At 41.3% G+C, this 17,601-nt stretch overlaps 1 protein-coding gene across 2 annotated transcripts in view; it reads left to right on the forward strand.

The window, feature by feature from the left end:
* Positions 1-1,397: 1,397 nt before the first annotated feature.
* Positions 1,398-17,601, forward strand: part of LOC117592724 (double C2-like domain-containing protein beta) — a 118,519-nt gene continuing 102,315 nt past the window's right edge. For both annotated transcript variants that reach the window (XM_034293315.1, XM_010870333.3), the window contains exon 1: positions 1,398-2,211. In XM_034293315.1, the coding sequence (XP_034149206.1) occupies positions 1,881-2,211 (331 nt within the window). In that variant the 5' untranslated portion in view covers positions 1,398-1,880. The remainder of the gene's footprint in view (positions 2,212-17,601) is intronic.

Here is a 17,601-nt window from a genome sequence, read left to right on the forward strand (position 1 = left end):
CATAACCAGAATTGGGAGTGGAATGCACTGGGGCACAACTGAGCAAGAGGATAAATACATTAGAGTATCTAGTTTGAGAAACAGACGCCTCGCAGGTCCTCAACTGGCAGCATCATTAAATGGTACCCACAAAACACCAGTCTCAATGTCAACAGTGAAGAGGCAACTCCGAGATGCTGGCCTTCTAGGCAGAATTGCAAAGAAAAAGCCATATCTCACACTGGCCAATAACAAATAAACATTAAGATGGGCAAAAGAACAAAGATACTGGACAGATAAAGAACTCTGCCCAGAAGACCAGCATCTCAGAGTCTTTGTTTCTGGCCATTTTGAGCCTGTAATTGATTACTGATGCTCCAGATGCTCAATTAATCAAAAGATGGCCAGTTTTATTGCTTCTTTAATCAGCACAACAGTTTTCAGAGGTGTTAAAATAATCGCAAAAGGGTTTTCTAATGATGCATTTGCCTTTTAAAAATATTAACTTTTGTGAAAAGTCAAAAACACATTGTGCCATTGGAATAGGAGTGATGGTTGCAGCTACAAGAGTCATTTACAATATTAACAATGTCTACACTGTATTTCTGTTCAATTTGATATTATTTAATGGAAAAAAAGAGCTTTTCGAAGTGACCCCTAACTTTTGAACAGTAGTGGGTAAATATATATTTGAAATCTGTGTGGTTTTGAAGATTGTAGGTATCAGTCATCTGTAATGTAATTATGTGAATCAAGTCATTACTTGACACAGACTTGACAAACAGGATGGTGCTCAGCACCTGCTGCTCTAGAGATTCATTGATATGGTGACCTGACATCTCTTCAATTGTTTTACTGCTCAAGTGGCAGTGGATTTGGGAAGTGCCTAACTGTCCCTGTTTCTTGCCAACAAAACTCTCTCTCTCTCCCTCTCTCTCTCTCATTCTGTCTCAACAACACAAATGTTTGCGCTCCTCTAAAGTTGATTGACAAACTTCCTTACAGGCTGATACACCTACTACTGAATGCTCCAATGTCCCTTCACTGACACAGAGCTATTCACACACACACACACACAATCCTATACACAGACATACATTCAGCGTTGTTCTCCTCAAAACAGAAAGACACATGTTCTCCACTCCCCTCCACAGCATGCACTCATCCACACATAGGTATTCTCTGTGTTCTCTTTCTGCTCTCATACATGGCATAGCCTCCATCCCGCTGACAGATGGATGGGGACTAATAGCATAATTAAGTACCCGTGCTGGCGGTTCCTGTGTACTGCTAGGTTGCTAAGCAGTGACATCAGCTTAGCCCTCCTCCTTCCTCACTAATCCCATCCCTCCCTCCCGCCCTCCCCTTCTCTCTCTCTCTGTCTCTCTCTCACTCTCTCTCACTCAGTCTCTCTCAGTCACACACACACATACACACACGGCAGCCGTGTGCAGGGTGTGGGGTAGAGGTAGAGCCAGAGAGAGTGCTGTAGAGGGAGACAGGCAGCAGTGTGTGTCAGGCATACAGACAGCATGGTTAGAGAGTGCAGGGCGGACCAGCCACGGCGCTCCATGTAGCCCAGTGCAGAGCAGGCTAGAGGGGGGGAGTGCGAGGTGCCAGCAGGACGTATCTCACTCACTACCAAACTACCAGCCAGAAGTCGTCTCCAGTGGGGTCACTGTTTTTTTCGTCAGGTGTGGACCTCCAGGCAGCAACTTCAAAGAGGGAAAACATTCCAAAACAGTTTTGCGTGGCTGCCCTTCACTGTTACTTGTTGACTTTTCTTGAGGACCCTTTTTTGTGTATTCAGTGTTATTGTCTGGACTGGGTCTTGACAGGGCTGGGTCTTGACAGGGCTGGGTCTTGACAGGGCTGGGTGGACGCTCCGAGGGACCGCATGCATGACACAACGCAAAGGCGAGAAGACCACCATCAGCATCCAGGAGCACATGGCCATTGACGTGTGCCCTGGCCCCATCCAGCCCATCAAGCAGATCTCTGACTATTTCCCCCGCTACCCGCGGGGTCTGCCCCCCACAGCACCTGCAGTCCTCAGCCGGGCCGGCTCGCTGCGCTCCTCTGCGGCCAGACACAACTCTGGAGATGACCCGGCCCACGCTGACGACGACAACCCAGACCGGGCCTTTGGCGGTGCCGCTGCCCCGTCACCCGCGACGACTGGCAAGAAGGAGGAGGAGCCGGACGTGGAGGGCTATGACTCAGACGACTCGAGTGAGTGCAGATCCTTCCTGTCTCCCTTTTGTCCTCCTCTTTCTCTTTGGTTTGTTGCTTTAGTGTCTCGTTGTGATCATGTGGTGTGGCTGTGCCATGTTTTGCCACTTCCTCCTCTCCCCCCCCCCACCTCATTTTACTTCCATCTGTGGTCGCGAAGTACCGGTGTGCCTGTGCGTCTCCATCTCTGTGGCGTAGTTAACTCTGACTGTTGAAAGCCAACTGTTGCTGCCGCAGAGTGCCGCTGCCTTCTTCCTGGCATGCATCACGGCTCTCGTACACAGTGGACTCCGGTTTCGCCATAAAGCAGAGGACATTATTTTATTTTGTTGTCCCAGTGTAAGTGAGGTGAAGGGATTACACACTTTATGTAAAAAAGGGTTGTGTGACTGTTTCAGGTCCAGGGTTGTCTATATGATGTCCAGCTGGGTGATTCATGCCTTCTCTGACTAGCTGTAAATTAGCAGAAAGAATATATGTGGTGGGCTCCGGTCAGATTAGTGGGCGTGCTGTTGAGTCTTGGCATGAGGGCTGTTTACATCCACACGCCAGCAGCCAGCCTAACAGTGAGGCTGGCACACTCCTGTTGTGTGTGTGTTTGTCTGCGTCTCCGTGTGTGCACATAAGACCTATTAGTATCTGTGTATTAGCTACTGTTATGTGCGTCTGCCCCAGTCTTATCACTCTTGGCAGCCGGCATGGGAATGTACCTCCTCTGACAAGGCTGTTACTGTGGCACCCATTGTAGGCATTCTCTTATAGCAAATCCCTTATGAGAGCGCTAATCACTGTCGACAAGCTTAAACAGAAGCTGACCTGTTGACGGTTGTGCAGGCTATCAATCCACTCTCATGGTTGCACTTAACTGTTTTTTTACACTTCAAGGAAATCAGATCAACATAACGGCAGTCCTGTAAAGGGTTAATCCATACAGCCTGGAATACTCTATGGACATGCTGAAGGCTTAGGGCTGCTTGACTGTAATCCTGCAAAGGATTTGGGAATGGAATGGGTGAAATGGAAGGGCAGATGTTGACATATGACCTTGCAGCTCTGTTATATCGACAAGGGAAAGGAATATGGAGTTCCACTTGACCTGAATGTAGCCCCAACTTGAAGTAGAATCCGGCCCTTATTCAGCCGTTATGTAAAGGCTCTCATTTTCAATGATACAGTTATTTTTATTACTACAGCATGGCCAAAAACAACTTGTTGTGACGTAAGTGTTTCTAAGTGTATGTAGGTTGCATACAAACTGTCCAGCAATACCACGTCCAAGTACTGAAGACTAGATAGGCAACAGCTGGTGTATGCTTTTGTCTGTAGCAGAATGGATTTGAAGCCATTAGACCTGATTGTCTTGCACATATTGGTGATTCATCACATCCAACAGGTAGACAGTGGTTATACGTTGTTGCTAAAATCATATGCCTCGTCTGCTGTACACCCAGTGCAGTGGAAGGACACATTAGCAACACTGAGTAACACTGTCATTGTAAAGACATGGGTTGTTTGACATGTGTAATACAAATAGAGCAATTTAAAATGCACATTTGCAGCAATGTATATATTTTTTTATCTCTAAATATCTACCTACTGATTTGCTGTCTCTACCATCTCCAAATCTGGAAGGCACGGTAATGACCGCGGAACCACAATCACGCTCTATTGTGGGAATTAATAGTAAATTAACGACGCTGTCAAAATATTGAGTCATCAACTGGTGTGTGTGCTTGTCACCAGCCTTTTCAACGCCGGCTAGCTTCCATTGTTGTGTCTGAGGGACAGAGAGACATGAACAGAAAATCTGATGCAACACCCAAAATAAGCCCTGGTAATTGCACATCCCAAGTGGAGGGAGGTTGTCTATTGATGCAGTGGATTTGTCACTCGGTCACGGCTAGTATTACAACACATCGGGTTGACTCACTGTTCCCTAAGAAATTACATTGTAGATAGGTCTGACACTAGAGAACAAAACCCGGGTGGTTAAGCTGATGTCTGTAGTTAGTATGCATGTTTGCATGTTTTTTTTCCTTTTAATTTTAAGCTGTTTAGCATTTTCATATGTTTTCATTTAGCGTAGTCGTTATTTACATGGTTAGTAGGATAGTGATCGAGATATGAAGGTTAGGGGGCAGTCCACCCCATAGGATTGGTGAAGGTATGGGATTGTTCACTGAAGAGGCTGGGAAAAAAGACCATGGATAGGCCATTTGTTTGTCTTCTAGTTTGACTAAATATGTTTTTTTTCTGTGTGTGTATATTCGTCTATAAATGCTGATTCTTTTAAAACAGTGTTGAATACAGTAATTCAGTTTCCTCCTTGGCTAAGCTGGTGTCATTCTGGGGGAGGTGACAGGTAAATAAAGAGCATCATCACTTGCTTGTCATTTTAGCTAGTTAAGAATAAGATTAAATGAATATGTATGGATACTAAACTGTTCAGTACCAGCAGTCCAAGAGTATATTTTAGAACTTGAATTCAGAGCCCCCAAGTGGTGCAGTGATATAAGTCGCTGCCTTGCAGTACAGCTGTGCCATTTGGTCCCGGAGTTTGAATCCTGGGTGCAGCAGGCCGACTGTGCTTGGAGGTACAACAGAGGGTGGTGTGAATAGGCTCAGTGATGCCCGGGGTGATTGGGTGTGATGTCAGACACGATTGTCATTACACTTTTAGATTTTTTTGTAACAGGTGTCTCTTTCCATTCAGTTAATCCTGGGTGCAGAGTGCAGTATTTAGATGCAGTCATTATTTTGTGAGTGGACAAAACATGTCAACAGGAGCGCCATTTGAAGTGATTGACATTCATTTGAAAACATAATTGATGCTTGTGTTTATGCAATTTTAAAAGGAACGTAACATTGTAGAGGTTACATGACAAATATTTACTGTGCCTTTATTGCCCATGGAGATCATATTAAATGAATTGTATAAAACACTCCAGAATACTGTTAATAATCTCATTCTGGATAATGTCTCTTCAATCAATGTTTAAGCTTTGTCCCCACTTTGCCAAAAATCCATGCTTGAATTATGCTGTTAACAACAACAACAACACAAAGAAAAAAAATATGGGCTGATAACATAGTGGATGTAAACATTCCTAAAAACTGAGTGATGAGACATTATTCAGAATTAAAATCAGCTGTATTTATTTGGTTTGGAAAGTGTGATAATCAAAATAATACAAAATATACAAAAAGGATTGTGTGACAAACTGCAAGTACAGAAAGCGTAAAAATAAGGCCACATGTAAAAATGGGTGAAGTCGTTTTCGCTTGCTTGCGACCTGATGTGTCCCAGGAGACTCAATCTAGTATCTGTGTTGACTCCTCCCTAAGGGTGGCGGCTTTCTCCCCATGCACCCAATCACCCAGGGATATCTCCCCGTCATTCTCCATCTTTTCACTCCGTCTCAGATATTTACTAGCTTCTGGCTCATTTACATTAAGACACATCCGGGAGGATCTCTCTTTTATGGTGAACATTTCCTGATCCTTTCTGACCCATCCAAGGTTTGAATTGAAAAGGAAAACCGCATGGCCCACGGAGGCACGCGTTGACAGGGATGGAAGGGGGGGGTGTGTTCACGGCAGGCGGACTGCGTGGCTCCTGCCTCCTCGGAGACGCCTTGCCTTGGCAGCCAGAGGGTCTCTCTGGTGTTGTCTCAGTAGAAGTGCCAGCCAAGGGGACTCACTTCCCACTCTGAACCGTTAAGTGAGAGAGATAATGGGAGTGTGTATTGTGATACACACAGAGGGAGGATATGATGGAGGGCGGTGGGGGACTTGCGCTCAAGATTTGTGTTATTACTTGTTTTTGTTCTTCCTTTCAGCACCTGCTTTAATTATTAATTCGTAAGGTGTACATAGTAAAACCTGTTTGTGTGGTTGTCCCACCTAGATATCTTAAGATGAATGTATGTATGCCATTCTGAAGTAGAGCATCTGCTAAATGACAAAAGACCGATTTTATTAAAAAGAGAAACAAAGAAACAGAAACAACGAGGCAGTCGTAGAGACAGGGGATGGGAGTTAGCCGCATGGCAACAACTAATATGCAGTGTCAACCATTAAATTCTCATCCAAGCCACTTCAGAACAGAGCACTCAGTCTCCGCCATCACTGTGGTGTCCCTGGCCCGGTCCTATTGGGAACACACTCAGGTGAGAGAGGGATTTAAGCAGCCAATCCTATTAGGACTCTATCTGCCAGCTGTCATCTGATAATGACTGACTGAGCAGTCTAGTGTTCTCCTACCATGGCCATCCTCAGGCTAACAGAACTAGTCCGAGTCCAGGCTAACTGCATTATGAGGCATTTATTTGTGTACTCTGTCCATGGGGTCCTTCTAATGTCTTTGTTTATGAGCACTTTCTGCGCAATGGTTTTCTGGCAATGATTATAAGCTCTACCCTCCAGCCCAGCCCCTCCCTTCAACTGGTGCCACAATGATCCTCGTTGGAACGACTGTATGTTGCTCGCCACCAAATGGACACATTTGCCACCTGAGGAGGTCTGTTATGTTCATTGTTGTGTTTGCGTTGCTGTGTTAACATGGATGGTGTTAGCGTTGCCTCGGAAGTGCTTTCCCGCTGGGGACGTCGTGCCATTTTAACCTGAACATTTGGGCCATGTTTAGTTGAGATTTTGATCAAGGAATAGCAAATTTTTACTCACCACTCAAAAAGACAGCCAGAAGATTGTTGAATTGCATGTGTTATCACAAGTGTAATCAACTATGCATTTCACCTAACTAAAGAACAGTCAATTTCCAATGGAAAACAATATTTTGGTGGAGTTATTACTGCACTTTCAACCATGAAAGCAAAGAAGAACGTTGAAATGGGAATACAATGTCATATAGATTTTCATGTTTTATCCCTGCTCTCTATCCAAAAGACTGCTTTACAGTCAATGCTACACTGATGCTAGGCAGGGAATAATATCTGATTGTGTTGCTCAAAATAATTGAATTAAATCATGCCTTTTAATACATTATTTGTTTCAGACCAAACCCCTATCTTTTACTCAAATGCTCTGTCCCATATTGTTTCTCACTGAAGCAGCTCAGAAGACGTTAGGTCACTTTTTCAGTCAGCCTGTGCCTGCTACACAACAGAAGAGATGGACAGAAAAGTTTTAAAAATATTAAAAACTCTGTGAGCGAGACTGTGAATACTACTTGTGTTGTAAACGTGAATAGCTTAGCAGCTACAGCTATTATTTACTGAATATGACTGTTTGACAGTCACATAAGAAAGCCCTATCCCTGACGTGGACCATCACAAACGGCCACCAGACAGAGGTTAAGAAGACATTGATTCAATTCCAGCATATCGTTCTTCTAACATCAGGCATGTTGATTATAATGACACACATGTTGATTATGATGATGATAGTGACAGTGCTACAGATCACAAATGAGCGATGTTGACATCTTGGCCTAGAATGCTCTGACAGTGTATATATATGTGTGTGTGTGTGTGTGTGTGTGTGTGTGTGTGTATATATATATATATATAAATATATAGTGGAGAGAACAAGTATTTGATACACTGCCAAGTTTGCAGGTTTTCCCACTTACAAAGTGCATAATGAAAGTGCAGGATAGTAAGAAAAGGAAGGTATATGAATGCACTTGATCATGATTAAGAAACTGTACACTTGAACAAAGTGGCTAAATGATTTGTGCTTCACTGTAGTCATAGCTTATAAGGCAGCATGTACCCTTCAGATAATTGTTTTTAAACTAATTGATTTACTCTACTGAAAGGGGCAGCAATGCAGTTGTCTTTGGAAGTGGCAGTTCTATTCAACAAGAAAGAATGTTGCTGGTCAGGCTTTGATAAGGACAACAAGGTAAAAAATGTATGATGTTGGGGCCTCAACCAGTCTCTGCCTAGGGCCCCCAAATCTCTAAAACCGCCATTGAACCTGGACTACAGTTGACTTACGTAAAAAGTGTAAGGGACCAATGCTATTTGAGCTTCTTAACAGATGATACTAGGGGGCACAATAAAAGATTGATGAGTGAAGAACTAACAGTGAAGTGCTGCCAATATTCTGCAATGACATTCCGCTGCCTTGTTCTACATTAAAGTGTTGTTATTACACCAACCACACATCCTGTCCCTGTCCAAACATAAGTCTGGCACCTAAAAGGGAGTTTAATGAAAGGCTATGGCCCGTGGCACTTGGACTCTTTTAAAAGTTAAGGTTGTCAAGTCAACATTTAAAAGAAGCACAAGGCTGAGGAGAACAGAGAAGAGGTTTAGAAGCAGACCAAAAAGGGAGGGCCTCAACATAAATCAATTTTCATCAATATACTGCATGTCTGCGCTATATCCATGTTGCTATTTCAGAGCCCCAAACTGAAAGCAATTGATTTTTTTCAGAAGGGGTAGAAAGTGGTTCATTTTGAGAACAATGATGACCGCACTTCACTTGAAGAGGGATAGTGGAGCCAACCAGGCTGTCTGCCAATAGTCGCATATATCTCAAAGGAAGTTTTGCACACAACCTTACTACTCTGGCTGTTCTGAAAGGGGTGTAATGGCTGTTTACACTTTTAGAATACAAAACAAATCATATTTTCAAAATATTACCAATAGGCCGATTTCATTAGCACAGGCTCATAGTGATCAGTATGTTTACAGAGTTGGTCATAAAAATATCTGGATTTGCTCTGAAGGATAATTGGGTCACATTGAAGGTACATCCCATAAAATGTTAGTCTTCTGTTAAAGGAGTGGACAGTTCATTAATTGATAGTTAGAATCAGACAACAGTCGCATTCGAGGTCACTTGTAGTTCACTTGATAGAGCATCACGCTTGTACTGACAGGTTGTGGGTTTGATTCCCATAGGCATCAGTCAAAAAGGATGAAAATGAATGCACTCCTGTTGCTGTGGATTAGAGTTTCTGCTCAGTTACTTAAATGCAGTATGGAGATGGGAGTGTTAACGCTGTAACACTGTACCACACTTGTATTCAACTGTTTCAAATCTTTCTGATCAGGTTCTTTCAAATATTTGACATCAAGGAAATAATCCGTACATTAACCATCTGCTCTTTAATCAGGGCTGCATGTTGCAAACTTTGTTGTTGTTATTATGAAAAACATAACATTTGATTCAGTGGTGTGACCCATTATGTTATCACCCAGATTACAAAGGGACACATTTGTTTCCTTACTTTAGAAGCAATAGTTTTACAAGTTATGAAAGCAATCCATGCTTTGGTTGCATGGCTGTCATTGTTTTATGAAATCCCATTTACAGTGGATATAAAAAGTCTACACACCCCTGTTAAAATGTCAGGTTCTTGTGTTGTAAAAGAATGAGACAAAGATAAATCATGTCAGAACATTTTCCACCTTTTAATGTGACTGATAAATAAAAAATATATAATTCACAATAACCTGGTTGCATAATTGTGCACAGCCTCAAACTAATAATTTGTTGAAGCACCTTTTGTTTTTATTACAGCACTCCGTCCTTTTGAGTAGGAGTCTACTAGCATGGCACATCTTGATGTGGCAATATTTGCCCACTCTTCAAAAGTGCTCCAAATCTATCAGATTGCGAGGACATCTCCTGTGCCCAGCCCTCTTCAGATCACCCCACAGATGTTCATTTGGATTCAGGTCTGGGCTCTGAATGGGCCATTACAAAACGTTAATCTTCTTCTGGTGAAGCCATGATTTTGTGGATTTGGATGTGTGCTTTGGGTTGTTGTTGTCATGCTGAAAGGTGAACTTCCTCTTCATATTCAGCTTTCTAATGGACACCTGGAGGTTCTGTGCCAAAATGTCCTGGTATTTGGAACTGTTCATAATTCCCTCCACCCTGACTAAGGCCCTGGTTCCAGCTGAAGAAAAACAGCCCCAAAGCATGATGCTGCCACCACCATGCTTCACTGTGGATATGGTGTTCTTTGGGTGATGTGCAGTCTTATTTTTGCACCAAACATACCTTTTGGAAATATGGCCAAAATGTTTAACCTTGGTTTCATCAGACTATAACACATTTTCCCACATGCTTTTGGGGGACATGATGTTTGTTTATGCAAACTTCAGCAGGGCTTGGATGTTTTTCTTTGTAAGAAAAGGCTTCCATTTGCCACCCTACCCCATAGCCCATTCGTATGAAGAATACAGGAGATTGTTGTCACATGTAGCACACAGCCAGTACTTGCCAGAGATTCTTGCAGTTCCTTTAAGGTTGCTGTAGCCGTCTTGGAATCTCCCTGACCGGTTTTCTTCTCATCTTTTCATAAATTTTGGAGGGACGTCCAGTTCTTGGTAATGTCTCTGTTGTGCAATAATGTCTCCACTTGATGATGACTGTGTTCCTTTTGTTCCATGGTATATCTAATACTTTGGAAATTCTTTTGTACCCTTCTCCTGACTTATATCTTTCAACAATGAGATCCCTCTGATGCTTTGGAAGCTCTCTGCAGACCATGGCTTTTGCTCTGAGATGCAACTAAGAAAATGTCAGGAAAATCCTACTAGAACAGCTGAACTTCATTTGTGATTAATCAGAGTCACTTTAAATGATGGCAGGTGTTTAATTACATCTATTTAACATGAGTTTGAATGTGATTGGTTAATTCTGAACTCAGCCACATCCCAAGTTATAAGAGGGTGTGCACACATATGCAACCAGGTTATTGTAAGGTGTTTATTTTTCCCCCTCAAAGATTTCAGTTTGTTTTTCATTTAAGTTGTTCACATTATAGGTCACATTAAGAGTGGAAAAAGTTCTAAAATGATTTATCTTGTCTCATTCTTTTAAATCACAAAAACCTGGGGTGCGGAGACTTTTTATATCCACTGTAAGTTAATTGATTGATATTTCAAGTATCATGTTCAAACAATCGAAGTGGCTATGAATCGTTACAATAAATATGTGATTGTTTTGGATGATTGCTGAAGCTTAAAAATCCACGTGACATCACATGACTTGTTACATTCGTGCCACATTGGAAAAAGTAGTATATTATCCATAAATCACTTAAGGATACCAATAGGTAATTTGTAATTAAGGTGAACCATCCCTTTTACAACTGGGTTCTGCTATGTTGCCTGCAGTATTAACACTTCATCTAAGGGCCTATAAAGATCAGTGAAGTGATGAGCCTGAATCAGGATCTGCAATTTGTAGCCTATAGGTCTGAAGCCTGCTGAGCCACTAGAAACCCAAGAGGACATCGACCTACTGGTGTGTAAGCCTTCTAACTGCTCCTCAACCGCACTACTGGAAACCAATGAACCTGGCACCCATACACACACACAGCCATACACACACACACACACACACCATCTCACCACTCTTAAACCCTAATTCTTCCACCTGGGAACTCTGTTGGAGGAATAATGGGAGGAAACCATTGTTTTCACAGTTTGTTGCAATGTGAGGGACATTACTGGCTGTGGATGGATCAGTTCCACTCTAGCGTATCTGTGTTTGATGACTGTTATCAGGTATTAGCAACAGCTACCTGCTACACTCAAGGGCCGCTCCTTCAAGAGTGAATCGGCATGTGTGGCTCAATCATAGAAATGAAATCCAGCCCGCATCAAGTCTTGTGTGGCCCAACAGTATAAAGATAGTGTTATGTGGTCACACTGTTGTTGTGGGAATTTTCCTTCTCAGAAGAAAATGCTAACTTATAGTGCATTTCAAGGAGTAGCTCTGTCATGCAGGGCAAAAATAAATAATGCTGGCAGTAGCAAGCATGGGTTTAGCTCACATTACATCAACATAGATGTCAACAATGGAATACTGATTGCAATTAGTGCTGCATATTATAAGATATTGTACAAAGAACACAGAAAATATAACTAGATAAATAGCTAGAACAGTAATTAGCCAATTTGGGATTCTGATTAAATTTGTTTGGAGAAATAAGCGAGAGATTTCGCCTGTCCAGAAGGTCATTAAAAGACTAACAACCCCTGATCCAACGTTGTCTCCGAGGTTGCCTTTGTTAGTTAGCTATAGCCAAGATGTCATCGCAGCAGTGGCAATGACGATAGTGTTAAATATTTCTAATAGTTTTAATCCAATGGCTATAGCTAAACATGAACCAGTTGGTTAGTCTAACTAACTTTTATTGCACTATTGTCAACAACCCTGAAGTTGTCATTCACAACTCATGCTACAGTGGATAGCGCCTGTTATATGCCAACTATCCACCCTTGGCAGGTCACATTTATATCTCTGTCACAATCCAAGGACTGTTATCAGCCGTAGTCAAATCATTTAGTCATAAGTTCATTTGAGAAGCAAGGATTTCTGTCATCTCAAATTTGATCTGCTAACAATTACCAGCCAGAGGCTGAAAGTTTTGTGATTTCAATGATTCAGTGAAACAATTAAGCATCAGTGTCCTTGACAGTTGAAATAATGAAGAATGTTACCAACATATTATAATGTACACTCACCTAAAGGATTATTAGGAACACCATACTAATACTGTGTTTGGTGATTAATCAGAGTCACTTTAAATGATGGCAGGTGTTTAATTACTTCTATTTAACATGAGTTTGAATGCGATTGGTTAATTCTGAACTCAGCCACATCCCCAGTTATAAGAGGGTGTGCACACTTATGCAACCAGGTTATTGTGAGTTTTTTATTTAAAATTTTTCTCCCTCAAAGATTTCAGTTTGTTTTTCATTTAAATTGTTCACGTTATAGGTCACATTAAAGGTGGAAACAGTTCTGACATTCTTTAACATCACAAAAACCTGCCATTTTAACAGGGGTGTGTAGACTTTTTATATCCACTTTGTGTGTATGTATATAATATACACTCACCTAAAGGATTATTAGGAACACCATACTAATACTGTGTTTGACCCTCTTTTTGCCTTCAGAACTGCCTTAATTCTATGTGGCATTGATTCAACAAGGTGCTGAAAGCATTCTTTAGAAATGTTGGCCCATATTGATAAGATAGCATCTTGCAGTTGATGGAGATTTGTGGGATGCACATCCAGGGCACAAAGCTCCCGTTCCACCACATCCCAAAGATGCTCTATTGGGTTGAGATCTGGTGACTGTGGGAGCCATTTCAGTACAGTGAACTCATTGTCATGTTCAAGAAACCAATTTGAAATGATTTGAGTTTTGTGACATGGTGCATTATCCTGCTGGAAGTAGCCATCAGAGGATGGGTACATGGTGGTCATAAAGGGATGGACATGGTCAGAAACAATGCTCAGGTAGGCTGTGGCATGTAAACGATGCCCAATTGGCACTAAGGGGCCTAAAGTGTGCCAAGAAAACATCCCCCACACCATTACACCGCCACCACCAGCCTGCACAGTGGTAACAAGGCATGATGGATCCATGTTCTCATTCTGTTTACGCCAAATTCTGACTCTACCATCTGAATGTCTCAACAGAAATCGAGACTCATCAGTCCAGGCAACATTCTTCCAGTCTTCAACTGTCCAATTTTGGTGAGCTCGTGCAAATTGTAGCCTCTTTTTCCTATTTGTAGTGGAGATGAGTGGTACCCGGTGGGGTCTTCTGCTGTTGTAGCCCATCCGCCTCAAGGTTGTGCGTGTTGTGGCTTCACAAATGCTTTGCTGCATACCTCGGTTGTAACGAGTGGTTATTTCAGTCAAAGTTGCTCTTCTATCAGCTTGAATCAGTCGGCCCATTCTCCTCTGACCTCTAGCATCAACAAGGCATTTTCGCCCACAGGGATGCCGCATACTGGATGTTTTTCCCTTTTCACACCATTCTTTGAGCCACGCTCAAAATTGCTTAAATCACCTTTCTTTCCCATTCTGACATTCAGTTTGGAGTTCAGGAGATTGTCTTGACCAGGACCACACCCCTAAATGCATTGAAGCAACTACCATGTGATTGGTTGATTAGATAATTGCATTAATGAGAAATTGAACAGGTGTACCTAACAATCCTTTAGGTGAGTGTATAATGCCATTTGTCTACATTTTTGTCCTTTATTTCACAAATAAATTAACTCATGACTAGTTCTATTTAAGTCACTTTGTTCATTTCATGGCTCTAGCTAAACTAACCACTGACCACCAAATCCTGGTTCTTTAATTCTTTGTTTTTTGTCCCTTAACTGCCAGCTAAATTCTCTTCAACAGTTTTTCCATCCAAGTGTAATGAGATGCGGTGTTGCGGGAGCAAGGAACCAGGTGCAGGCAGGAGTAGTCGGTGCAGAATCTTTAATTTAAGAAACAAACAAACACCAAGCACAACAAAACACAACAAAAGCAAATGGCTGACTAAAGCAGCAAAACAACAGTACACAAAGCTCTAAAGAAACTTACATTCAACAGCAACACACATAACAACATCCAGTGACGACAACAACAATGATCCACACTGTGGGGAGCAAAGGGGAAACATTTAAACACTTACAAATGAGTAGATAGGGACCTGGTGTGCATGATTAAGACATGTGACAAAACACGTCCGGGATGTGTTCATATGTGTTGGGAACTGAGGGTGTATGGAACGGAGGCGCTGCTGCTCACCGTACCATGACACTCAGTCTAGGTTATATTAGCAGTTATACTGAGTGACTGTCTTGCACACGCTTTGGCGCCATCTAGGCAATACCTGATCTAGAGTATTACCTTTCAAGAGTTCATGGAGACCTGGTCATTCACAGAATTCCCCAAAGTGATCCATTAACACTATGTTGAAAAAATCATGTGATGAAATCCCTAGTTTCTCATTATTGTAACTGTCCTCCATAAGAAAAGAAATTATATGCAATCCCAGCAGTGTTCTGCCCAACACACATAGCTTCTGCTGAAAGATTAGCAGGTAACTGAAAGATTGTATTTTAACTTAGCTGGTGATGATAGAACAAGCTTTCCGCTGATGCCCAACATACCCAGATTTTGATTTATAATGGGCCCTTTTGCTGTTCTAACTTTGGATAGGTGTGGCCACTTAGTGGCAGCAGTCACTGTGCTCATTAAAACCTCTTGTCAAATTTCTGTCATGTATTGCACCCATCACACATTTTACAGGAATATGTTCTTATTTTGATGTCAACAAGTATGTCAAAAAACCTTTTAATAACACATAAAATCAACTTTATGATATTTCGATTGTATCAGGCAAACTGTTATGTCCTTACTTGGGTTAATTCTGCTGAACCCTACATTTGTTTTTCTTTTTGTAATTAAGCATCTCTGAGATTCACTGTAATGAAAATATATATATATATATATATATATATATATATATATATATATATATATATATATAAATAAATTAACATCTTATTAATAATTTCCTATAATGACATCTTGTTAATTACACCTTTTGGAAAAACAAATGATCAGGGGTAAAACCAACTCAGTAAATGCTACTGTATATGCTTGTTTATGGTTTTAGAAGTTTTACAGAAGATTAGCAATCCAGGTATTACGGCAATTATTCCTATTATTAATTTATTATTTTAAGATGTTTCTCTCATGTTTATCATTTTCTTAAGTTAATTGGGCGTGAGAAAAGCAGAATAAACATTTGAATAAAAATATAATAATAAATAATATTAATAACAAATATGATTCAAAACAATCTAAGCTATGCTAGTGTTGTCAGATCCAGTAAACAGCAGAACAGATATAACAGCTCTTTGAAAGCTTTTCTGAGCTGCTCAGTCTGTGCCTTAAAGGAGACCAGAGCCTTGTCTGCAGCCTTGACAGTTAGGAGCCACACAAAAGCCTGTCACCCATATTTTTTGTCTTAAGGGAGACTGACCTTCGCGGAGCAAAGGTGTGCATGCGGGTGGTATTAGGCCAGATAAACAAAATCTGTAAATAAATCAGTGAACTAAACATACCATAGATAGCTAAATCAGTGAACTACACATACTGTAGATAGCTAAATCAGTGAACTAAACATACTGTAGATAGCTAAATCAGTGAACTCCATTATACTGTAGATAGCTAAATCAGTTAACTAAATATACTGTAGATAGCTAAATCAGTGAACTAAACATACTGTAGATAGCTAAATCAGTGAACTAAACATACTGTAGATAGCTAAATCAGTGAACTAAACATATTGAATGCTTCACCTTGTGGGCAGCCAGTGGAGGTTGATGTGGGTTCGTAAAAAAAATTATGAACATGCCATTATATTGTCCAGACAGGATGAAGTAAAGGTGTGGATGAATTTGAAGTTTTACTACACGTGACGTTTTGTACACATCTTGTATATTGAGTTAGCAGGTTTTTTCTGAGGGATTTCTTGCCTTGAAATGTACCTGGCTAAAAGGTTAGCCACCTTTGTGTCACCATCTCTTCTATCTAGATTAACAGTGCGCGACCCCAGTATTAGCCCAGGAACCAATCTATTTTGCTAACATTTCCTGTACTCTGTGTCATGCCAAATACAGGTAGTAGAATTTTAGTTAATGAGAATGGTACCCTGGCTAGCATCATTTCCAAAGTCCTTGAAATGTGTCTAGAAAGGCTGCATTAATGACGTGAAAAGCAAAGAAAGTAGCTTTGGGCAGGCAGAGTTGTATGATTCATTTTTAAAGAAGTACAATGAAATACAAAATACAAAAGATATAGTGCTACTGTAGGATGTAGTGACAAAGGATGGCTACAAACCTATAAGCAGTTTGCCGAAATGTGAGCGTGTTGCCCATGTAAATAGCATTCTTATTAGAACAAATCAAAAAGATGGCCCAGATTCAGGCAAAATACTATACTTTAATCAACCTCCTTTACAGGCTAGTTAATAACAGCTTTTCGCTGTGTTTTCACTGTGGCTACCTCAGGATGTCTTTACGTAACAAATTATTTGTCTCTTCTCTCTCTTCCCACCTACCACTGGTTTATCACTGAAAATGAATAGAAATGGTTTGTATAATCATTTTCCTATTGGGAACATTTCCCAACAGGACTGTTTCATTGTGTTGCACCCCTTCAATGTTTCAGAGAGAGTAGTGATGGCTGAGCCTTTGTAGCTCAGGAGGACCCAAGTTTCAGATGATGAAGTGGCTACACAGCAGATACTTCTCGCAATTCATAGCAGTGGAATGGAACTTTATCATTTCTCCGTCTTTTACATAATTGGATTTGGCATCTGAAGGGTTAAACAGTTTGCTCTACGGCAACAGAACAAGGAGCACATGGGTGGTGTAATCTTTTGGCCAACGTTGCATTTTCCTCCGAGTGCCAGCTGCTACCTTGTGGCGTCGTTGCTGATAAGAATGCCAAGCCGGAAATAGGAATGCCGTCTGGTATTCAGAAGATGGACAGGTCACACATTCAAGCATACACACAAAGGCAGACAGACACACACACACACACACACACACACAGATACATTACATCCGAACTCAACTCAGGCACAACT

Source organism: Esox lucius, chromosome 7 (genome assembly GCF_011004845.1).
Source record: "Esox lucius isolate fEsoLuc1 chromosome 7, fEsoLuc1.pri, whole genome shotgun sequence".
Classification (NCBI taxonomy): domain Eukaryota; kingdom Metazoa; phylum Chordata; class Actinopteri; order Esociformes; family Esocidae; genus Esox; species Esox lucius.